The 25,588-nt window shown below is 36.3% G+C and overlaps 1 protein-coding gene across 1 annotated transcript; it reads right to left on the reverse strand.

The window, feature by feature from the left end:
* Nucleotides 1–7,725: 7,725 nt before the first annotated feature.
* On the reverse strand, nt 7,726–23,257 carry LOC106879949 (calreticulin). The gene is made up of 11 exons (XM_014929713.3): nt 23,073–23,257; nt 18,950–19,057; nt 18,602–18,805; nt 15,709–15,803; nt 15,463–15,597; nt 13,370–13,558; nt 13,123–13,266; nt 10,666–10,758; nt 10,237–10,321; nt 9,303–9,382; nt 7,726–8,278 (listed from the first exon to the last, which is right to left on the reverse strand). Exons 1-11 carry the CDS (start codon nt 23,158–23,160, stop codon nt 8,255–8,257), a joined length of 1,245 nt encoding a protein of 414 aa, XP_014785199.1. The 5' UTR covers nt 23,161–23,257; the 3' UTR covers nt 7,726–8,254.
* Between the last annotated feature and the right edge of the window lie 2,331 nt (nt 23,258–25,588).

Consider the following 25,588-nt stretch of genomic DNA (forward strand, 5'->3'; position numbering starts at 1 on the left):
TTGACCGCCTCTCTCACTATTCAATGACACTTCTTCATGCTGGTGTGAGAGTAATAGTAGGCATAGAGACAGTGAGGACGGTGGCGAAGACAGAGAGAAAGAAAGAAAGAAATTTAAGGAGAGTTGACGATGTTTCATTGAAAGTAGTAGTGTTTATGGTGGCAATGGGAGTAATAAGAGAGAGAGTGGGTATGTAAGAGAAAGAGGGAGATGATGTACAGCATACTGAACCAACTACTAAACACAATCATTTTTGTTTTATTTTTTGCTTTCTTTAATACATGCATATGTGTGTGTGTGTGTGTGTGTACACACATACATACACCAGTTTGGAATCAGGCTGACTCCCTGAGTAAATTAAAAACATTCTGGACCGAATCCGGACCAGCAATCCTGAAAATTTGGTTTCCTATGTTTTCATTACTGCGATTTTTATTTTTAAAAAATTTTTTTTTTAACATGATTTTTAGCAACGAATACGATCATCATTGGTATATGACTCTGGAGGAAGCAATTGCAACAATTTCTCCAAAACAAGTCAGAGGTCTGTTTGCAGATCTTCCCAAGCTACATACTAGCTTAAAAGCCGCCTGATAGGGCAGCTCTTAAGCTAATCCACACCAAAAATATGAGTAAGAATAGCAGCGAAGTACAGAGAAAAGAGAGTTGGGGCAAGAATGTCACCCTGCTTGACACCATTCTCTACAGGAATGGATCCTGCCATGCCACCACTAACTTTGACCCAAGCCTCCATCCCATCATGAAACACATTCAATAATTAAGTGCGAGTAAATGAGGCATTAAATTTAATTCAACAACAGAAAAAAAAAAGAATAACATATTCTAAATGGGTTCTATAACCTAAAAATCAGAAATATTCAAATTCCTAAATATTTCTTTTTATATTGTCGTAGTTTAAACGGAAATTAGAAAGAATATTTTATCCTGTCTTCCAAATTCGGTAACGCAATAATATTAATTAGGACGAAATTATAGGCTTTTCTGTGTCGTTCAAAGATTATAAAAAGTTTTTAAAATAACTAAAAATGTAATGACTTCTTTTTTTCGTTAACTCAATATTAGCTAATTGGAAATAATATAATCATCATATACACTTTCAAAAAGTTTATTAAGCAAAGTTTTTTTAAAAAAATACGAATTATTAAGGAAATTATCAAGAAATGAGAGAATGGGTGTCTCAAACTGTAGTTACGCTTTTAATTATAAGACAAAGTATCAAACAATAAACTGAAACCTTCCCAGTTCGGTTAAACCAAATAATACTAGTTACTGGTTTACGTAGTTAATATTAGAGTATTAAATTCAAAGATCGTCTTCGAAAATTGGCCTATTCATTTAGATTTTTTTCCGGAACTAAATAACTGACGTAACACATTGGACATTAATTACAATGGACGGATAGGTGTCCTCACCTATCCGTCCATTGTAAATAATGTACATAATTCCTTATATCAAAAATATAGAATAGTATAACACATCGGGTATCAATCTTTTTTAGCTTTATAAAGGAACACTGGAACATAAAATAAAACATCATCCATCCACTTCACACGGAGGAGTTTATTATATTTAAATGTTTTTACAGTTAAAAATATAGAATACTATTGCTTACCTTATATTATTGTCGTATATTTGCTTGTATATAACAAAATGATGAAAGCATTCAGTGTTGGTGACACTCAGACATTAAATATAGATTTTTTTTCTAAAGTTTTAAATTATTTTAAAATTCCGCGGTTCACCATTTCAAAATTTCTGAGTTAATGTCGTCTGCTCTTTCCAGTTTGCTCAGAACACGTGACAGTGTTGGAGGCTCGGTCGGTTCTCTCTCTTGCCTACAATATGAAAAGTACCGCCCCCACCTCATTCAGCTACGCTAGTAATCAGGCTGGTCACCCAACCTGCTAGAGATAATGACCAAATATCTCCCAAATCACTCCCTAAACCGTCTTAAAAACTTGAAGTGGTACACTGGATGATATAGTCTTAGATGCTCTGCCTGAAATAAAGACATGATGGTTATAGGGGGTAGGGGATTGCGCGTTATTGTTCGTCTGTTAGTTCAAAGATCTCGCGATGCTAAACCTGTATAAGAAAAGACATTGTTTCCCCATCTGTGTGACTACATGTTACCCTGGAGACCAATTACAACATTGCTAGCACATCGCTTGCCAAGATATTACACACTTTATTTTAAAAGTAAATAAGAGTATAAATAAAGTATTGAATTTAATTTCATAACAGAAAAAAAAATGGAAGAATAACAACGTTTTAACTTATTTTAACCTACAAATTGAAAATATTTAAAGTTTTAAATACCTGTGTTTTACGTTGTCGTAGGTTAAACGGAAAAGAAAATGTTTTATCGTGTCCTCCAATTTCAGATTGATAATGAAATAATATCAATCAGGATAATGTCATAGACATTTCTGCGTTGTTTGTGATTATTAGCAAGTTATTAAAATAGCCAAAATAGTATTGTCTTTTTTTTTTCTGGGGAAAACAAAAAATTGATTAGAAATAGCATAATTGTCATGTACACCGTCAAAATGTTTCCTCAGAAAATAATTATTTTAAAATACGAATTATAGAGGAAATTATCTGGAAACAAAGTCGAGAGAATTGGTGTCCCGGACTGTAATTGTGGGGGCACATGGCCAAGTGGTTAGAACAGCGGTGGAGGGATGGTGGGTTCGAATCTCAAACTGGGCGATGTGTGTGTTTATAAGCGAAGCACCTAAGATTCACGCAGCTCCGGCACAAGGTAATGGCGAACTTATGAAACCAGCCTTTTTGAGCCAGGCATGGCTCGAGAAGGAACAAAAAAACACTAATTATGTTTTTAATTACAAGACAAAATATCAAACAATTAAAACCTTCCCTGCCAGGTTTAATCTAATAACACCAGTTACTGATTAACGTAGTTAATTGGAGTATTAAATTCAAAGACCGTCTTTGATAATTGGTCTATTGATTTAGATTTCTTCCGGAACTGAATAACTACGACATAACACACTTGGTGTCAATCATTTTAGCTTTATAAAGCAACATAAAATAAAACATCATCCATCCACTTCACGCGGAGGAGTTTATTATATTTAAATGGTTTTACAGTTAAAAATATAGAATACCATTGTCATATATTTGCTTGTATATGACAAAATGATGAAATAAGTCAGTGTTGGCGACACTCAGACATTAAATATAGATTTTTTTCTAAAGTTTTAAATTATTTTCAAATTCCACGGTTCACCATTTCAAAATTTCTGAGTTAATGTCGGAGTCTATCACGTGACGTGTCGTCTGCTCTTTCCAGTTTGTTCAGAACACGCGATAGTGTTGGACGCTCGGTCGGTTGTCACTCTCTCTCTCTCTCTCTAACACCGCCACCACTACCACCATATTAGTCTGGATTGAGCGGAGTCGACTCTTTCTAGCAATCTGAACCACAAGACGAAACTGTAGGAAGCTATTATTTTATTGCTCGATCTGCTGCAAATGGCAGCATATTTCTCTCAATTTACTCCCTCTCTGTATGTATACATATATATATATATATAAGGGGTACATTTGATAAGATAGTATGAGATGCACTGCCTGAAATAAAAACGAGATTGTCATAATGAAACGTCTTCTGTCATTGGTTTGTCATTCAGAGCTCTACCGGTACTAAACATCTATGATATAGCACATTGGTTCTCAATGATTTTGAATTCGTGACACTGGCGATTAATTACATTGCCTGTAGATTTTGCATGGAAAAACTGTTTTATAAGTAATATATATCTATCTCGTGAATAACAAGTTTTTCAAGGGGCACCATTTGTGAACCACTAAAATATATAGTAATATTATATCTCGGAGTACACACATGATGCTATAAATTATAACAAATAAATATTGAGTTGAAAACCCATTTGGATTGAAAAGGTCGAAGGCTGCTCATAGTACTCGAACACTACATATATAACTCTTGAAAAGCAGTTTTAATTAAAACACTACTGCAAGTTTTTATTCACTTCTGACTTGCTTACACTATTCTGAAGTAATCCACGGCCCCGATCTGTGATAGTTTGAGAAACCCTATTCTAAAGCCTTAATCCATTTCATTCTGATCTGCAGGAAACTGCCTCTAATCTTATGATAAATATTTAGTTTTAACGTGATCTGAAGCAAGATTTTCCATCAAAATTTCGTATTTATTGTAAACATTAGCTTAATAATTATTACAATCTCCATGGCATATAAGTAACCAAGATCACTTTCCTCCTGATCTGGACGCAGCTCCGTTACAGGGTTCTAGGCGAGCAATTTCGGGTGTGGAAGGGAACAAGTCAATTGCACCGATCCTAACACTTGACTGGTACTTTATTTTATTGACCTTAAAGGGATGAGAAGCAAAGCTGATCTCGGCGGGATTTGAATTCAAAGCGCAAACAGCATTAGTGCCATTTAGAATTTTGTCCGACGTGCTGACCATTCTGCAATCTAGCAGCCTTAAGATGACTGGATCTTCCAGAGGTTGTTAACGTATTTTAGACCAGAAATATTAAAGGTATATAACTGAGACTTGTCTATGTTAAGCAACTGGCATTACCAAGTAATTCTCTCCCTTGAGCGACAGTAACCGCATTTAGTGTTGTAACAAATGGATTTTCCTGAAGAAAATTGTGAGCAATATAGAGTAATGGCATAAAAATGAAACATTCGTGTCTGTGGGTAAGAAATGCCACAACCTTTAGAAAACCGTTGCTGTTGTGAACAATAACATGGCAGGTTTAATGTAGAAGCACAGCAATGATATATGGACAAAGATTTTAAAAAGTTACAAATGAAGAACATTAAGTTTGACTGAATGGATAAATTCAACTTAATAGACAATGCTTATCTGACTAGAATCTTAGCACCCCCCACCCAAGTTTCGTCTTATTTTCCTACGCATTTACAGCTCGATGCCCATCCTGTCACCAACCCCACCTTTTTTTTTTTTTTTGGTTTAAGGAATCTTTCACGTTTTTGAAAGCACATAGTAAGTGCACCATTTTCTTTTTAATTAAGTGAAACCATTTGTTAGTAAGTTTTAAAAAAGACAAACATGCACCTTTGTGTGTAAAAATATATACAAGACTCCTTTCAGTTGCCATCGACCAAATTCACTCATAAGGCATTGGTCAACCTGGGGTTCTGCTAGAAGACAGTTGTCAAGCATGTCACACAATAGGACTGTAACCTAAACCAGATGGTTGGGATGCAAACTTTAACCACACAGCCATACTTCATCATCATCATCGTTTAACGTCCGCTTTGCATGCTAGCATGGGTTGGATGATTTGACTGAGGACTGGTGAACCAGATGGCTACACCAGGCTCCAATCTGATTTGGCAGAGTTTCTACAGCTGGATGCCTTTCCTAACGCCAACTACTCAGAGTGTAGTGGGTGCTTTTACGTGCCACTGGTATGAAGGTACTGGCAATGGCCATGCTCAAAATGGTGTGTTTTACGTGCCACCTGCACAGGAGCCAGTCCAGCGGTACTGGCAATGAACCTGCTCGAATGTCTTTTCACGTGCCCAAGTGCCAGGAAGGCGACGTTGGTAATGATCACGCTCAAATGGTGCTATTTATGTGCCACAGGCACGGAATCCAGACAGCTGGTGCTCTGGCAATGATCACGCTCGGACGATGCTCTTAGTGATCTACTGGTACAGATGCCATTACGATTTCACTTTCACTTGCCCCAACAGGTCTTCGCAAGCCGAGTTTAGTGTTCAATGAAGAGACGTTGGCATGGGTGCCAGTCTACAAATTTAGTTCGATTTCGATTTCACTTGCCTCAACAAGTCTTCGCAAGCGGAGTTTAGTGTCCAATGAAGGAATGTTACGCGTAAGTGGGCTGGCTACATCCCTGGCAGAGGCCTTGGATTTTGGTCTCACTTGGCTTGCCGGGTCTTCTCAGACACAGCATATTTCCAAAGGTCTCGGTCACAAGTCATTGCCTCGGTGAGGCCTAATGCTTGGAGGTTGTGCTTCACCACCTCATCCGAGGTCTTCCTGGGCCTGCCTCTTCCACGGGTTCCCTCAACCGCTAACGTGTGGCACTGTTTCACACAGCTATCCTCATCCATTCTCGCCACATGTCCATACCAGCACAATCGTCTTTCTTGCACACCACAACTGATGCTTCTTAGGTTCAACTTTTCTCTCAAGATACTTACACTCTGTAGGATATGCACACTAACATTACTCATCCATAATTTTTTTCATATAATGCATTGACATGTAGAAGATAGCACGCACACACACAAACATGGTTGCATGGGTGAGAAGTTAGTTTTGAAACTATATGCTTCTGAGTAATCTCACATGGCCCCAAGGATGGGTATCTCCTCATATAATTTCGTATCAACAAAAGCAAAGTTTAGCAAATGGAAACTGAGGCTGATTCATTCTGTATGCTATGCAATATATCTAGTCATATATATATATCTTTTGTATCTACTCATATATATCGCTTTTCCACAACAGAATTTGAAGCATATTTTCTATGGCTGAATGCTTCCTGTTGCCAATTCTCATCCATTTCCAAGCAAGTTATTTCTCCATGGCCAAACAATATTTCCATGTAAAATGGGAAATGATCACTTGTATGATGGCAATGCTCACTTACAACCATCAAGTATCAAGACAAGTGTAACATACAAATGCAAACGAGGTTTCTTCCAGTTTGTCCTCTGGCCCTACTGGACTAGTCCAATGAGTGAAAAAGTCTAATGAAATGCTGTTGTATAGCAAGGGGGGGAAAAAAAAAAAAAAAGAAAAAAAAAAAGAACCTGACTAAACTATCTAAGACTAATAAAAAACAAGTCAACTGTTAACTGTCCTGCCTTTTATTATTCAGAATAATGTATTTATACACTTGCCCCCTTTTTTTAAGGCTAAGTATTTGAAGGAAATTTGGTTACTACTTATAGCATTTTAGACAACCATGTACAGGCTCCTTGTAGTGAACTGTTCTATAAATTGGTAGCATGAGCAAGTGCAATAATAGACCGATATGGAAACAGTTGAATAAAAATATTTGTTTTGTTCATTACATCCCCCCATCAATTCTAGGAAGTGTTAGTGAAACATTGTTTTACAGTAAGATACCCCTACTTGTCACTGGCCCACACCTATTTTTCAAGTAAGGAATCTGTTCACACAGCTTTAATGACACGAAGCAAACAGTGTTGATAAAAGCAATGCTACCATCATCACTTGAAGCTAAGATTTAGGGAAATGCCAGAGAATCCCTTTTTCTTTGTGTGTGCATATGCTATTTCCACTGTGACTGCTCTTCTTAGACATGCATACTGCCAACATTATTTGATTGCCCCAAGCACATAATTCAGTTACAATCTTTGTCAAATGAAACTGACTTAAAACCCTGCTTTAACCTGATTTACCATATGGAATTTACACTTAAGCAACACAAACTTCCATGGATTTTGTCCAACCAAATTTCACCCTAAAAAGCAGTAGTCAAAAAGTGATGTGCATTGGAATCACACCTAGAACCACATGGTCCTAGATTTTACCCATGTGATCATGACTGCAGCATAAAGAAAATTCATCAAATAGTAAAATAATGTTTCAAACAAAGAGTTGGCTAAAACCCCCAAAAACATTTCTAATAATGCAACATAAAAATAAGAACAACGAGGTTATCTTTGAGAAAGTCTGACAACTTTCTCAGCTATTTATTTGTAAATTTACATATATTACATCCTTTTGTTTTAAATTAAAAAAAATATATATAATAAAAAACAAAAAAGAAAAACAAAGTGACAACAGGACAAAAAACAGCAAACAGACCATGTCAGTTCATGTCATGCTTGTAAAAACGAAGTACATTTCAAACACAGGCGGTTTTGATGTGCACATGAAAATGGAATTGACAAGATTTTTCAATAGCTTTGAAGACATTTTAGGTTCCAATCCTGTTGCCATTCTTCCAACAGACCATTGCTGCTGCTGCTGCAGGGGAACCCAACATCCTGCTTAGCATCAATATTTTCTCAAACAGATATTTTAACTGTGAGCCACAACTGATGTAATTTCGGTCATCTTCAAATTAAAAGAGAGTCTTGTCACATGAATGATGAATTGACCCATCCCAGCCCATGGAGTCAGCCCAAACCCTCCCCCTCCCAAAGAAACAAGAAAGTTACTGGTGATGTAACTCAAGCAGCTTTACAATTCTCCACCGTGGGAATCCTGAAACAAAAAGAAAAACAGTAAGTTTTGTTGAAGCATTTTCTTGACAAATAAGTAGTTAATTATCTCCCCTGAAGCTTTTTTTTCTTTTCTAACTTTAGATATTGCATTCGATTGCTGTCATACAGAAGCACTTCCTACCAAAAGCTATGCTGGCAGGAGTTTTTGATAGACCCACTCAGGTTGGACAGATCAACTATTAAAGGCCAAATACAAAGCAATCCACTGGTCCTGTAAGTTGAGATCAAGGGCACAGTGATACAGCCCAGTCCCATAAAAATAGTTTTTAAGCAGAAATAGCACCAAAAAGCTATTTGATACAACTGCTAAGCTTTCAAGCTAACCAAAATCTGGCCCTAACTCAGGATTGATGAATCTTCACTACAGACCAACATACTAGTAGGCACAGCAGGAGCAAGAGTAAGTGACTAAATCTACCCCAGTACAACACAAAGAGATTCCACAGATTCCTCTTCCAACCTATTGATCAATATGTACAATATCTTGTACTGTTTTGTTTTCAGCTCTGGTCCTATTCCTGGATATATGTATAAGTCAGAATTCAAACCAGGAACTTAAATTTCTGAACTAAAGTACTAAGCACAGGTTTAATCTGGATACCAAAAGTTTGGTGAATAAGGAAATCATCCATTTAGAAATAAAAGTTTCTACTTCCACACACAGGATACACCAAAACTGTCTCAAAATCCTCTTCACAACTGTAGTTGATAAAATTCATCATCATTAAACTTTTGGAAATCAGTAAAAGTGCTCCTGAATCTGAATTATTTTAGATTATATTTAATAATCTTACTTTCTTTATCACAATCTTGCAAGCACAGATCCCAAGAAAATGAGTTTAATTTTAAAACTAGATTATCATGGGCAAACATATTAAGTCATAAGTCTCAGTAGAATACAAACATGACAAAATGTTTGAAATTCACATAACTTGGAAAACTTCACTTAGGCTCAATAAATCCATGTATTCACCAAGTTCACAAAAGTAAAAAAAAAACCTTACCTTTTTGGGTTCTTCTTCCTCTTCTTCATCCTCATCTTCATCTTCGTCTTCCTCCTCCTCATCTTTTTTCTTATCAGCTTCTTCAAAATTAAAGATTAAAAACCATGTTAAAAGACAAAAATAAGACATTAACTGAAGATAAAATTGGAAGAAAACTTGCTTACACCTAATTAGACAATGCACTCAATGAGTCCAGCTGTAAAAAGTGCCCAACCATATTCACTCCTTCATAAGTCTTATATCATATCTACAGCTGTCACAAAATAACCCACAGTTCAATTGTTCAGAGAACAAAAACAAAAACTAAGCATTCTTCTCTTTGAGTAAGAATGATTAGCTTCATTTTAAGAACTTCATGTTTGTACCAGGTGTTTATTTTTTGCATTTTATCAAGTGAATTTCTCTGGATTCATTTCTCCTTTCAATTCATGAGCTTGGTGGTGGTTGGTGAGTTAGAATCCAGTGACAATGATTTATAAACTGGATGCCCTTTCAAATGCCAACTACTTTATGGAATGTACTGTGTGCTTTTCATGGTACCAGCACTTATGAGGTACCCAAGTAAATTCCAAGTCAAAGAAAAAGCTCCTGCAACTGAGTGGGAATGTATTTTGCAATGGGTAGGGAGGAATCTTTATGGTAGGTGTTGAGAGTAAAGTATGATAGAGAGACAAACACAGGCGTTGTATCAGCAAATTTCAAATTCCTGCAGTACTTATGAGAAATTACTACAGGACTAAGAGAGTAACTAAATTACCGAACAATTTGGCCAAATGAATGCAGCACAGTTCTTAATCGTTACACTCCTTTTGGGTGCAACTCCTCTTGTTGCCGTCATCATTACTGTTGAGGTGAAAATTAAATAGGATTCAGATCTGCATTGAAACATTTGCTACATGAAAGATAAATTTAAAATTGAAAAATAGAAACCAACCATCCTCTTTCATTTTCTTTTCTTCTTCTTCTCGGACTTTTCGTTCTTCCTCTTCCTGTTGGTCTTTCATTTTCTTTTCAGGATCCTAAAGTAATAAAAGAATAAAAATTAGGAAATATATCTACCTAACTCGTAGCTACAGGTTTGAACAACCATCACCACCACAATCTTACCAGTAAGTACCAACAGTCTCAAGTTAATGACATCATTTAACATACACATTTCATTTCTTAAACGAGTTACTATCAAAACCTGTTTACAAAAGTCAAATTTCACACCCAAGATGAAGGGGGTCACAAAAAACATTGTAAGCTTCTTGTGATATTCATGTTATATAACTAATCTTTGGCAACTGTCGCCAAATAAGCATCATCTATCAACACTACCAAATATCAGTAAATAACTTTGGTAAAATGAAATCAACATTACCTTAGTTTTTGCCCATGTCTCTTTGGCATGTTCTTGTGCATCTGCAACACTGTTACTAACATGTATGTTATCAAAGATGGTTCCAGATTTAACCTAATGAAATAAAAAAATTTTTTTAATCAAAATGCCAGAATATGTGCCCAATAAAATATTTCAACCAATACCTTATCAGTATAAAAGCTGTACAGAAGCCAGTTGTGTGTGTGTGTGTGGCAGGGGTGGGGTGAGAGAGCGAGAAGTTTTGAGTGTATTAAGCACTTAAATGTCATCTGCAGGTCTTCAATAACATTAGAATGGTCCAGTAAAAAAAATTAAAAAAAAAAAAAAAAAAATTATTTGATAAACAAGGAGGGAGGCTTGGCAACAGAAAGAAAATCAGCAAGCCTCACCCACTCTATGCTAGCATGGAAAGCAACACCAATTTCATGTGTTTGATTTATATCAAGCAAACATACCTACATAATATTCCTATAGTGCATGTGCACACAGAGTTATATGTAAATATATCTATAAAGACACTTGTCCACGATGTCACTCAGTGGGACTGTACTTCATGTGATTAACAATTGTATAGGTAAACCTGAACACAAGGAGTAATAAAACAAGAACCTCAATCCTATCAACATGGTTTACAAACCAGAAAATGAACATGTGTAGATATGAGAAATACAAACTCACAAGCACACATTATACAACAACCTTTTTTCAGTTCCCATTTACCTAAATACATAAATACCAGGCACAAACACAAAAAATGCTGCTGAAAAGGAATGAGCAGTAATTAGAAAGACTGATAAACCAGTCAATCAATATTAAAAAAAGTGAACTACATTCCTAAAATCCAACATTGTCTAATTCTCTGACCATTATTTGCACAGCTCATTATAATTAGAGTCAATTCTTACTCAGAATCATAGCCCTCCAAGACAGGTTGGCAAATACACCTCATTTGGCTTTTGGTATGATTTCTTCAGCTTCAACCTAACAACCAGTCCTCCACTACCACACAGTGTATATGCCATAAAAAATAGGTTTTATATCAGAGAATAGAGCATCCTTTCAAAAGTGCCTCTCTCTCTCTCTCTCTCTCTCTCTCTGTATATATATATATATGTATATATATATATATATATATATATATTGGGCACAGATGTGGCTGTGTGGTAAGAAGCTTGCTTACCAACCACAAGGTTCTGAGTTCAGTCCCACTGCGTGGCACCTTGGGCAAGTGTCTTCTACTATAGCCTCAGGCTGACCAAAGCCTTGTGAGTGGATTTGGTAGACGGAAACTGAAAGAAGCCTGTCGTATGTATGTATATATATATATATATGTATATGTGTGTGTGTGTCTGTGCTTGTCCCTTCAACATCACTTGACAACCAATGCTGGCGTGTTTACATCCCTGTAATCTAGCGGTTCGGCAAAAGTGACCGATAGAACAAGTACTAGGCTTACAAAGAATAAGTCCTGGGGTCAATTTGCTCGACTAAAGGCGGTGCTCCAGCATGGCTGCAGTCAAATGACAAACAATTAAAAGAATAAAAGAGTATATAAGTTATACTATATAAATATGCGCGTGCATGTGCATATGACTTAGCTAAGATGTCTAATTTAATAATTGTCCCTAATCAAACTGGCGATTGACGGTATTCCAGCCATGACCATCTCATCTTTTTGTGTTTAGAAAACCAGGACCACATTCAGTGTACCCAATCATCTAATTGGCTAGGATTTGGGAAAGACTCGTTTTCTATTTGTGTAACAACATACAAGCACCCTCCATACACACACACATATATAGGCACAGATATGGCTGTGTGGTAAGAAGCTTGCTTCCCAACCACATGGTTCAAGTTCAGTCCCACTGCATGGCACCCTGGGCAAGTATCTTCTATTACAACCTGAGGCTGACCAAAGCCTTGAGTGGATTTGGTAAGCGGAAACTGAAAGAAGCCTGCCATGTGTGTATGTATGTATATGTCCCCCCACCATTGCCTGGCAACCAATGTTGGTGTGTTTACGTTCCCAAAACTTAGCAGTTTGGCAAAAGAGACTGATAGAATAAGTACTAGGCTTACAAAGAATAAGTACTGGGCTTACGAAGAATAAGTCCTAGGGTCGATTTGTTCAACTAAAGGCAGTGCTCCAGCATTGCCGCAGTCAAAATGACTTGAAACAAATAAAAGAATACACCGTTTTACATACATTTTCCCCACATACATCAGCATTGTAAAGATGTGTCAAGTGCAAACACTTCTGTACTGGATATTCTTATAGTAAGCCACTTGCCTAGTATCTAGAAGGACTTACCAGTCTTGGTTATGACCCTTTGATCACTAGACATAACAGTTATATGGAAGGTTTGAATGTACAGCTACGAGACTGCTCAGGGCAGATATTGTGCCTTGTTGTTATCATTAATTTGTTGTTGACCATAAGTGCTAAAAGATATTTACCTGCCATAAGTCAAAGCCTACAGCACCAATGCTAGTGTATTTGTAGAGATTTGTGTCAGGAGAATAGTCTGGGTTATCAATTTCTGGGTGGATCCATTCGCCCTTGTAGCTGGGATTATCAATCTGCTTGGGTTTCCATTCACCCTGTAAAGAACAATATCAGTCACCATGTCAAAAACTGAAAGGTTATCAAGCTGAGATATCAAAGTGTACATTTACACAATCTGAACTCTTAATGACAACTTACTTTGTAAGCTGGGTTATCAATCATAGGGGGTTCCCATTCTCCATCCATATCATCATCCCAATCATCAGGTTTCTTGGCATCGGGGTCAGGAATGTGTTCAGGTTGATCCCAATCATCAGGTTTTTTGTCATCAGGGTCATCCATTTTCTCACGATCATCCCAATCTTCTGGTTTCTTTGCACTGGGATCCTAAGTGGAAAAATAAATAAATGCCCTGAGCAATCAGAGATGCAGCTCATATTGATATACAAAGTAACAGTGGAAACATAAGTAGGGTTTATATTTTAAAGGTTGTCACCAGTGGTGTAAAATTAGATTCAAGAAAGGTATTTAAAGTCCTAAACATTTCAACATGCTGTCAATCCAGTACTTCAACATCAAGAGGGAACCAGTAGAGAAAATTGATAACATTTACCAAGTCAACATAGTAAAGAATCTTAAAAGTACTTTTAGAGAGAAATTGAAAGCCTTGTTATCTTGTACAGCAAAGCATTTGATTAACAAGTTACAAACATTCATCGAATTCACCTAACATTCAACAGAAGCACTGACCATTCTTTTCAACTGAATCATCCAGTTGTATCAAGATAAATGGATGAAATAACATTCAAAATACCTAAGTAGTGTGATCCTGACTTCTGGTCGTAGCTATGCACTAAAACACTTAGTCAAAACCTGTACCAAGTCAAACAATCAGAAGGAGCCATAAGGAATTTCTACACAATGCTCTAAAACTGATAAACATCTCTTTTCACTAAATCTGGCTGGGTGAGTTTACACATAACATATATAAATAATGGGCAGTAAACTAGCAGAATTGACACAAAGTTTACCTTTCACCCATTTGGAATTGATAAAATAAGTACCAGTTGAGCACTAAGGTTGATGTAATCGACTTAACCATTCCCCCATAATTGCTAGCCTTTTCAAAAATTTGAAACAGATGATGCCCTGGCTGCCTCTAAGAGCCAACAGGCACACACATAACAGGCTTAGAAAGGACCCGATTAGTGCCCTAGGCTGCCTGGGAGTCAACTATTGAGATCAACCTCACCAGCATGGACTTCCCAGATGTCACTCTAGACTTGGGCTCCAGTACACACAGGCCCTACTGCACACCAAACGAGAAGCTGTCCTACATCAACACAGCCTCCTGCCAACCCCACTATCATATTCAAGAATTTAGTGAAGGGAGTCAGCAAGAGGATCTCGAACTTATCCTCAAGCCAAGAAATGTTTGACACCACAGCCACCTATTACGAGGCACTGACGTCCAGTAGGTTTAAGGACTGCATCTCTGCAACATCGTTTGGTTTGCCCCACCCTTCTCAGTCAATGTAAAGACTCATGTGGGAAGAATATTCCTCAGGATAGTAGACAAACACTTCAGACATACAGGAATGGAGCTTTTATTGCACACCCACCATGAAAAGTATATTAGCAAACATCCATAAAACGCGGGGGGGGGGGGGGGGAGGTTGCTCATGTAGGGAGTACAATGACTGCCCAGTGGGGGACCAATGCAAGGCCGAGGAAATCATTTATAAGGTTGTGATGGTACCCAGACCTAGCAACCATAGTAATAGCAGCAATGGCTCATCCAACAACACTGACAGAAACACCAGCATGGACGCCAACACCTGCAAAGCTACCAGTCCCACACCTAGTATTACCAATGACAGCAACCACATGACCATCGGCAACAGCAGCAGCAACCATGGCACAAACTAGAAGCAACCTAAAGGCAGAATTGCACATTCACCATTTTAGCCCATATGGACTGCTAATTGAACTAGTCTAAGGTAATCGGTCATCGCTGAACCGAATTGTTTATTAACTGACCGTAACAGAATTCTACCTCCACAGTTTGAAAAGCTATATGGCCTTTGCTACTAGAGTCTGACGAGTCGTCCATAATGCATATGCAAAACCATTGTGCCCTCTATGATCGGACATACACTCAACTGCATATATATATATATATATATTATTGTTGTTGCAGTAACTACAAGTGTTTGTGGTATTGCTATTGAAGAATTCTAAAACAAAATAACTGTGAAACATACAACTGATCAACAAGAAGAATAAGTTACCTTGATTTTCTTGGGTGGCAAGAAGTCCCAATCAGATTCCAAATCGCCACTTTCAACTTTCTCGTTATCAATTTTCACTTCGTAAGTGTTGTCTGGTTTTACTATCAAGGTGTACAAGTGGGTATAAACATCATCCTGTAATAATTTCAAATGAATTTGATCAGCAATTTGTACAGATGCCAAATAATCAAAAAAAAAAAAAATTTTCTTGACAAATATAAAAATTATTAAGCTTTGCACCCTCACCTTGCATCGGATATCTTTTTTAGTCAACAAGTTCTTTCCTTTGTAGTTGAAGATGACATGTACTTTCTTTGTGCCAGGACCGCAGATATCAGGACCTGGAGATATATAATACATTCATTATTGTTAACAGACATGTTAGTTTCTTGTACAAATTTCTGTCACTAGACCAAGGCAAAGTTAAAGCACCACTATTGAGGAATTTCAGCAATTATATTAACCCCAGTAATTAGTAATATACTCATCTTTATCTTCTGTTATATTTTTGTTGAAATATACAGTATTTTTTCAACAAATTTTGAAAATAAGAGTCTATTAAAATTATTCAACTGATGTTTGAAACGGAAATTAACATGAAATTTTGATGGAAGGTTTAAATATCTTAATTTTTTAATACAATTCCTAATAACGTTTAGTTATAAAAATAAGCTGGGTTTTTTTTATATATATTTTTAAAAAAAGTGAATGAATATGAGGATTCCATAGAGTAAAATAGGCACCAATGGCAAAATCATTTGAGAAACACTGCTATAAATAAGCTTCTGCTCTATTTATTAATATACTAGCAGAAATACCCGGCTTTGCCCGGGTTAAAGAGAATAATGAAATCTAAAAACGCCGTGTAGACGTTTAGTAGCTACGATACCATATTTCTACATTAATAACTCTCCAATCCATGCCAGCATGGAACATAGACATTAAGTGGAATGCCAGTCTCTCATCTAGGAAGGCCTTGAACTCAATGTTACCAACTGGGGACTATGTGTGTCGCAGTGATAATAAAAAGACTCAAAGGAGGTCTGCAACGAAATAATTTTACTCAACACTTTGCAAGTGAATCAGTGGAGGCAAAGATGCATCTCATTTACTTGACAATTTATGCACCACATTGCAGAAATCACAATGTAAGTATATTTGAAAGGGTAGTCTTACACTGTTGTACCGTTGAATTACAAATAATGCTCATCTGTTATGTTCGGGTTAAAATTTCATCAACATCAAAATATATGAATTTTCATGGGAGTTATGGCCGTTATGCATAGAATATAATTTCCAAATTTCATAAAGATCCGTTCAGTACTTTTGATGTAGTTTGGATAAGAAAACAAATCACTAATGTGTGTGTTTGTGTGCATGTGTGTGATGGGTGTATATATGTATGCATGTATATATATGTACATATTACATGTACATCTATATATATATATATATATATATATATATATATATATATACATACATCTACACATATGTATACATATACATGTATGCATATAGATCTATATCTATATATATATATATATATATATATATATATATCTATGCATATACGTGTACATATACATCTCTCTCTCTCTCTTTCTCTTTTTCTCTCTCTCTGAAAGTATTTGTCATTACAGTATCGAAATGTGATTGTTTCAGTTAGAATAGTTTCATTTTTAAAGTATTTGACATGAGTGTTTTTGTTTCACTTTTGACACGTAATACTTAAATAGTGGAGGAGATATTATGTTGCCGTGGGCTCGAACTCTGCAAGAAGTTAAAATTTTTTTTTGACTAAAACACAACTGGAACCCTAAGTAAGGCATCTGTAAAATTTGAATAAAATTGGTTGCATAGTTCTCGAGTTTTAGGGATTCACACACACACACACACACATTCTCATTTTTATATATATAGATGACCAACAAGGACATTTAGGATTTCAAGTTGCAAACACCTCTTATACAACAATTAATTTTCTTCCATGATCATTCCTCTGAATATGTCTCACACTCACAAGAAAACCTTCACTCTTCAGCTGTTTAGAATACTATATTACTCTTTCCCAAAACTAGCATAGTGAAGCAAGTTACTGAGAGTCAAATGTCTTAGACATAGATGCTATACAGTACAAGTAACAGAAAGAAACCACTCTTCTATTCTTCGTGATCCCTCACCCTCAAATACAACTATTTGAGTCTATTTCTATAATAAAAACTTTTTTCAATATGTCTTCAATTAAGTGAAGCATGATAATGCTTACGAGATACAAGTACCAAAACTAAAAAGAATTTATGACAAAGTTATATAAAATTTACTATTCTTTGATACAAACATCAATATGAACTTGGAGAGTTAGTGAAACTAGAACTTTAACCATTATAGTTATCCATGAATTCAGAGAATGTGTTAATAAACTATGAAAGCTACTTAAATTTACCATCAGCATAAATTACTTCCAGGTCTTGGCACTAAAATGTATAGCTAGTTAGCTGCTGTGTACAATGCTTATGAAGTTTATAAATTTTACCTTCCAGCATTCAGGTCTAAAGGTGAGCCAGAACTTGTTTACAATTCATAGACATGCCTCATGTAAATTTCATGAAAACAGCATAAATGTGGTCAGTTCGCATGGTTGCTGAAGGCTTTCCATTAATGTAGAGAGATCTCTGCATGACTATCCGTCAGTTTATTAGATCAGAGAATACTGATTCTTTCACGAATTTTAGTAATTAGACTGGTCATGTTGGGGCACTACTTGAGTTATTGTCAAACAAATCAACATCCCCTGTACATGTTTTTCTTAAAGCCTGGCACTTCATGTATCAGTCTCTAAGTTACAGGGACTGGTTGACAAGCACTGGCGTGAGAAAGACACAAGTTTTCTTTCAGTTTCCATCAACCAAATCCACTCACAAAGGCTTTGTTCAGTCAAACATTAGATATTAGTATTAGTGGGACTGAACTCAGAACCATATGATTGGGAAATAAACTTCTTACCACACAGCCAGACCTGCACCTGTTTATAGTTTTAACTACCATTAGTATAAATAACATCACCTTAACAGACCAGTTCAAATCATTTGTAACACACACACACACACACACACGTAGAAATGGAATTTGTATTCACCAAACATAATGAGGTATGGAGAATCGCCATGGAGATTTTTCTGATCAATATCATCACCGTACAATTTGATGTAGCCACCACCACAGTCAATATTCTGTTCATGTTTCACTGTAAACTGGAGAACAAGTGGTTCGTTTTCATTGCTGAATTTATCAAGTTTAGCTGAAATTCCATAGAATTTAGCATCTTGTGATGTTTTCAAGCCTGCAAATAGGATTTAGAAAAAAATATTACAATGACAGCATGGGCAAAATAAAAATTTGGAAAACAAAAATTAGTGACAGCATTATCCATGGGTGAAATATGGATATATTGTATATGGAGTTATAAAATTCTTATTGAGCATACCTTTGTCTTTGACAGCATCACCATAAAATTTTCCTGCTGATATTTCAAATTTTCCTTGATCACTGCCTTTGTATATTGAGTCGACCCATTTTGATCGCCAAGAATCATCTGAAATAGAAAAGTAAGTGCTATTGTAACTTTAAAAAAATCCTTTTCCAGAAAAAAATAAGGGGGTGGTCTTAAAGTTTACCATAAGAAATGAAGACGAAATAGCACCACTAGTACAATCTAGAACTTTTAAAACAAGCTTTCTATAATTGTCGTTGGGAACTAATACCTATCACTTTTGATTCAACAATTAATTTGTCGAATTAATTATTTTGAAACCCTCTCCACCAAAGCCCAAAATTTAGTAAAAGCAAAAGACAGAAAAAAGTACAAAACTTTGAAAGCAGTGTTACAAGTTAACCAGGTAAATGAATTGACATTTTCACGTGACCTTAAAAAGAAACTATTTTGCCCACGCCCCCTACTATATATGTCAGTGGCTACAAGCTTGAAATAAAATAAACATGTAACAATATCAGTAATTATGTTACAGGGGAAAATACCCCAAGAGACCACTCTGTACACTAAATACAAGTCCGGCAGAGTCTCACATGTAATAGGAGAGGAGTTGAAAAACTTCGAGTAAACAACCGTGCAATAGAAAATGAAGTTTTTCAACTCCTTATATTACATATGCGCAACCCAACCCGTATTTGTATGGAAAAATATGCAAGCTACGGATTTCTTTCGGTAAAGCAATCCGATATAGAAAGCAGATATGGCGATAACAGCCAATTTTTCTTGAGAAAATATTTATTACCATTAAAATGTGTATAATTTCTATTCAAGTGTAGTGTGTAGGTTAAAGCATTACCGAAATAACATTTAAATACTGCGCGAGATAAATATTTCATCTGCTAACAAGGATTAACTGATATGCCATAAAGCCAAACCTTATTTCTTACATAGTTAACCCTCATATTTTATTTAGAATGCAAAATTTTTAAACGGTGTTATCGAGTACCGGTCAGGGTTTAAAAATAATTTTAGAATTCCGGGCTACAAATTAGTATCAAATTTTGTAAGGAAAACAACTAAAGTCCCCAACATTGCATAAATTCTTCACTGGTCTTGGCAGAGATAAAATAAAGGCACAAACTAGCAATCACTGAAACAAACTGCAATGCAGCTGGCTGCACCAAGGGAGGTCTGCTGAGGGAGAAGACTGTGGCAGACGCATTCATTCTTACACACGTGGATATTAATTCAAGAATAAAAGCAGGGTTGGCATGGAATCAAATTATATCTAGAGTATAGGAAACAAAAAACAAATGTAAATCCAGATATGCTCACATGTATCAGATAAACTACAGAAAAAAAAATCATGTAGAAACCGATAAGAAAGACCACATGCCGCTTCAGATATATCCGCATTTTGTTCCAAACGTAAATGCTAGTGAGATCAGCCACCAGAATTGGTGGCCCAGAGTGGTTGACATAGTTCAGAGAAAAGATGGACGGCAACACATACCCGTAAAGCCGACCTCTATTCGGCAAAAACTTGTTTTAGACAGAAGGAACAAAATCAGACAACTATAACCTACTTATATCTAATCTGTAATGATAAAGAGCATTTACAAGAAAAATCTCCATCAAATAAACCATTATGGCACTACCGAGACCTACACAACCCGGCAATAAGTATTTTTTAATGTTTTGATCTAATCAGGGCAAATTAGACAAAAAAAGCCCAAAATATACTGCATGGTCTGTATTCCCCCACTTCTTTTCCCAGATGGTTTAACCGTACTGGAAAAAAAAGTTCTAATACACCAGCATCAGCGCAATACCTTCAGAATTATTTCTAATTCTTTTTCTACCTTTCTATTTCCAATGATTCGCAGAAATTAATTATTAAAGAATATGACAGTTGCGTCGAACAGGATAGAGAGAGAATAATTTCCAAGAGTGGAGGAAGTGATATGGTGGTTGAATGAAATAACCTAGCAGCATATTTCTGACACATCAGCAATGATAATGTCTAACAAAAAAAAACAGGGACAGAAATTTTGCCGGCGGGGAATAGTATTATATTATCAGTTTAATTCAACACATTTTATCGAACCCGGCGCGATTTTAACTCCAAAAAAGAATCTTAACCAAATAACGCTCCATCGAGTAAGAATAATAATTCCTAACCCTGACAGAATAACCATAAATATTGCAAGTGTTGCTATTTAATCAGTTCCAATTTTTGGAACATACACAGAAAATAGTGTATATTTAATACATGGCGTGGAGGAATCATCGCTTCGACAGTCTTCATTAATTTTTTTCTTAATATGAACCTAATGTGTATATACTTTTGTATTTATATATGCATATTTCGTTGTTGGTCAATTCCTTAGGAGCTGGAGTTTCACTGCGAGGGTAGAGCATTAATATTTCTTTTCTTTACTTTGGAATCTTAGCTTCGTTAATTGATTTTTTTAAAGACGAACAAACCCAGATAAAATTCTAACTGAACATAAACTTAGATTACCAATTTGAATTTGGGACCGTAAGATCGAGAATACCGAATACATAACATTCGGGGTATTTTGAATAGATATCTATTTTTCTGCATAACCGAAGACACAGATGCATATAATCAGCAGCAATTGGAAGTCTGAGAAAATACCGAAACACACACACACACATGGCTTTTGAGTTTTCTGGCAGTTTCTCCAGCCTATCATTGAATTGCATATGAAGACTAATATTATTACTGCCGCTGTTTAACTGAACCTACGTTGATAGGCGTTCCAGCCATGACCACCCTTTTATTATATATTTGGTCCAGATGGACTATATGTAATCTGAAGCTTTCCTCCCTTGTTTTATTTATTATTTTTTTTACGGAATCCCACGTTTTAGGCTATGGAGATTCCGATTCTGAAATTTTTTTTTCAAAAATCTCAATTTCAAAATTTCGATCCCCCCCCCCCCGGTTTTTATATAGATCCACAGGGTAAACCTAACCCTAACCCTAGTTTTGTGAGATTTGGCTGTTATTTCTAGCATGTAAATAGCCTGCTTGGGGGGGGGGAGATTGAAATTTTTCAAAAATCTCTACCATATATTTTAAGGGTTAGTGTTCAATGTGTTTTTTTTTAAGATAGTGATTCAAAGACGTTTGCTATTCCTAGCAGGTGGAGTAGTAGCTATTAACATCATTAGGGTCGTCCCTTGTGGGTTGTCCTCAATGTTTTGGGCCCTTGTGGCCAATAAAAGAAAGGCATACATTGGATTGACAGAATCATTAGAGCCTCGAACAAAACTCCTAATGGCATTTCTTTCAGCTTTATTGTTCAGGGGTTCAAATCCCGCTGAGGCAATCTGTAGCTATTAGTCTTACGTTGTAAATAAAATAAAGTACCAATCAGGTACTGAGATCGATATGACTTATGATTAGAATAAAAACATTACTATTAATATTAGACCCAAGTTAGAGATCATCGTAGATTTACATTTAATGAGCGTTAAAAGGAAGGCGTTTATGGACATTTTGAAATTATATTTCATGAAACATTGCAAACAACTTTTAGCTTCTTTTATTTAAAAAAAAATAATAATCAAAGTGTCAATAAAACTGCTAATCCATGGAACCGAGTCCTGCTACAGACTGCAAAGAGGTTTCGATTCCAGGTCAAAGCCATTTTTCTAGACTAAATAAAATCTTCAATAAAAAGAACTGGATTGAGCACATTTTTTCATATTCTAAGCTCCTCTCAATACAACTGAGGATGTAATTAATGAAAACAAAATCAACGTATGGATTTTTTATTTTTTTAATTTATCTGTGTATTTTTCATTTCGGTTTTTTTTTTCTCAACAAGCAAGGCAATATCTGTTTCCAAAATATATATTTCAATCCCTAGCTTCCAATTGAGATTTTTAATTTAGTTAAATCGTTTTATTCTCGTTCAACTAAGTGGAATATCTGAAACTGCAGTAAAAATAAGGGAACAATATTGACACAAGTAATATTGCCCGTCGTCCCCAAATAATTAAAATAATGCGATGATGGTAACAACGATGTTAATGTTGTTGATGATGAAGAGGGATTTAAAAAAAGAGAAAGTTTGTTACTCACCAATGAATTCTTCTTTGAAATACACTTTCGCATTAGAAAGAGCAACTAAAACTAAGAAAAGCCCTCCGGATAGCGTAAGGCGCTCCATATTTTTTTTATTATTTATTGGTTTGTTTTAAAAAAAAATTTTTTCTTTTTGGGGGTCGAGCAGACACTTGCGTCAAATTGAAACCACGGCGCCGACTGAAGGCCAAGAGGGTTTTGTAGCGATATTTGTTAGAGAGAGGTGGAGGTGAGGGGGAGGACATGTGATGAAGACAGATGGAAGCTCTTCATTGGTCGAGACGTTCAACCAATCGTAGCTCACCACGCGCAATGCAGCCGTTGTTCAATCGAAATATCAAACGTTAGTTACATTAGTGTGTGTAATTCATTTTGAGAATAAATTCTACGGTAGCCCCAACCTGCAACAAATGTTATAAATGCAAACCTAGTTCTCATTCATTCCGCCACAACCACTGCCAGTTGTTGCTGTCGTCGTCATGAATGTCACCACTGCCACCATCATCATCATTATGGTCACCAAGTTTCCTTTTTCGTCTTATCGTCATTCATCATCACCTTCGTTATCGTCATCAAGCTTTGCTCTTTATCTTATTGTCATCATAATCATCATTTACTCATATATTTGTATCTAAAATGTGTTTGAGTGCTTGTCCGTGAATAGTGCAACTTGATAACTCCTGACAAACCAAGTCCGTGAGTGATCCGAGTTCAGTTCTCAGTTCCAACTATTTCACTTAATCCTTCTGGGAAAACCAGGAACGCCATAACGGTTATTTTCCTCCCATAAAATACATAACAAATGATCAATAAAAATGAATGCTTCTGGTCATAAACATTCGGGGTTTAACGCGGTTATTCCTGGAGGAGGGATAACCCCAGTTCAGCCTTGATCGAGTAGCTCTCTAACCACGAGCATTCCAGCTGTTTCTTTCCCGTTTTTTTTTTCTTTTACGGATATGTAGGTCTAAGTTATCCAGTGTGTTCTGCGTATCCATATGTAGGGTGTTGGTTGAGGGAGATTTAGCTGCTATTTCTAGCAGGTTAACGGTCACATAGTGGTTACTTCAATGTTTGTCCCTATTTAGATGTGTGTACGCTCAGAACTGGCAGCAGAAATTTAGCAAAGTGAAACAAGGTTACTTTACCCTTTCTCTTCCCCTTGTCCTAGTAAGTGATTGGAGGCTCCTTCCCATCATCAGAAATTTGGGAGGCCCCCTCTGAGATGTCTGGGACAAATGTACTAGGCCATGCATATGCTCACTTATGTATGCCTATATTTGTATTAATTTACTTTACATCTTTACTAGTTTCAGTAATTTTGGTTGAGGCCATTAAGTGCCGACATGGCTGTGTAGTTAAGAAGTTCACTTCCCAACCTTGTGGTTTGGGGTTTTTAATCCCACTGTGCAGCACCTACTATAGCTCCTACCCAACTGATGCTTCGTGAGTGAATTTTGTATCCAGAAACTGTGTGTAAGGCCATAATGTGTGTGTATTTGTGCCCTGCTTTTCCCCACTTGACAACTGGTATCCATTTACATACCCCATAACTTAACAGTTCAATCCAAGAGATCAATAGAATAGGTACCAGATTTTAAAATTTAGTATACAGGGCATCAATTTATTTGGCTAAACTCTTCAGGCTGATGCCCCAGCATAGCTGCAGTCCAAGGGCTGAAACAAATAAAAGATAAATGGGAGACTACAATAAATTTAAAATAATAGCATTCCTTGTACAAACAGAAATGTGGACTTCTACTGGCCTAAGTGATACAATAAGTCAATGTATTTAAAAAGCATGTGGTGTTCACTTCCAAAAGATCATAATTACACATTTGTGTGATACAGTAATTCATAAAGAGAAAAATAACAATTTTCACTTAAAGCATGAATGAAACTTTGAGTTAAAACACTAATGAGGTTACAACACTAATGAAAGTTTAAGTAAAAATTGTTGCAAAAGTAACATTACATATGCCTAAAATCCTCTCTCTCTGTCTCTTTCTCTCCTTCAGTTAGAAGGGCTCCTCTTAGCTCCTTTTGTCTTGCCTATAAACACTTTCATTGGTAGTTGTTTGTCTCTATTTCACTTGTTTTCCTTTTTCCGGAAATGTAACAACACCAAGATCTGTTAAAAACTAAAAATGAAGCATTTAAAAGACATAATGGACGTCCATTGAAAAGGTACAGATCAGTGTCATGAAAAGTATTTTAGGGGACATAAACAAACATCATCATCATCATCGTTTAACGTCCGCTTTCCATGCTAGCATGGGTTGGACGATTTGACTGAGGACTGGCAAACCAGATGGCTGTAACAGGCTCCAATCTGATCTGGCAGAGTTTCTACAGCTGGATGCCCTTCCTAACGCCAACCACTCCGAGAGTGTAGTGGGTGCTTTTATGTGCCACTGGCACAAGGGCCAGTCAGGCGGTACTGGCAACAGCCACGCTCAAATGGTGTTTTTACATGTCACCTGCATAGGAGTCAGTCCAGCAGCACTGACAAT

The sequence above is a fragment of the Octopus bimaculoides genome, chromosome 10 (assembly GCF_046866305.1).
Source record: "Octopus bimaculoides isolate indiv1 chromosome 10, ASM4686630v1, whole genome shotgun sequence".
NCBI classification, from domain to species: Eukaryota; Metazoa; Mollusca; class Cephalopoda; order Octopoda; family Octopodidae; genus Octopus; species Octopus bimaculoides.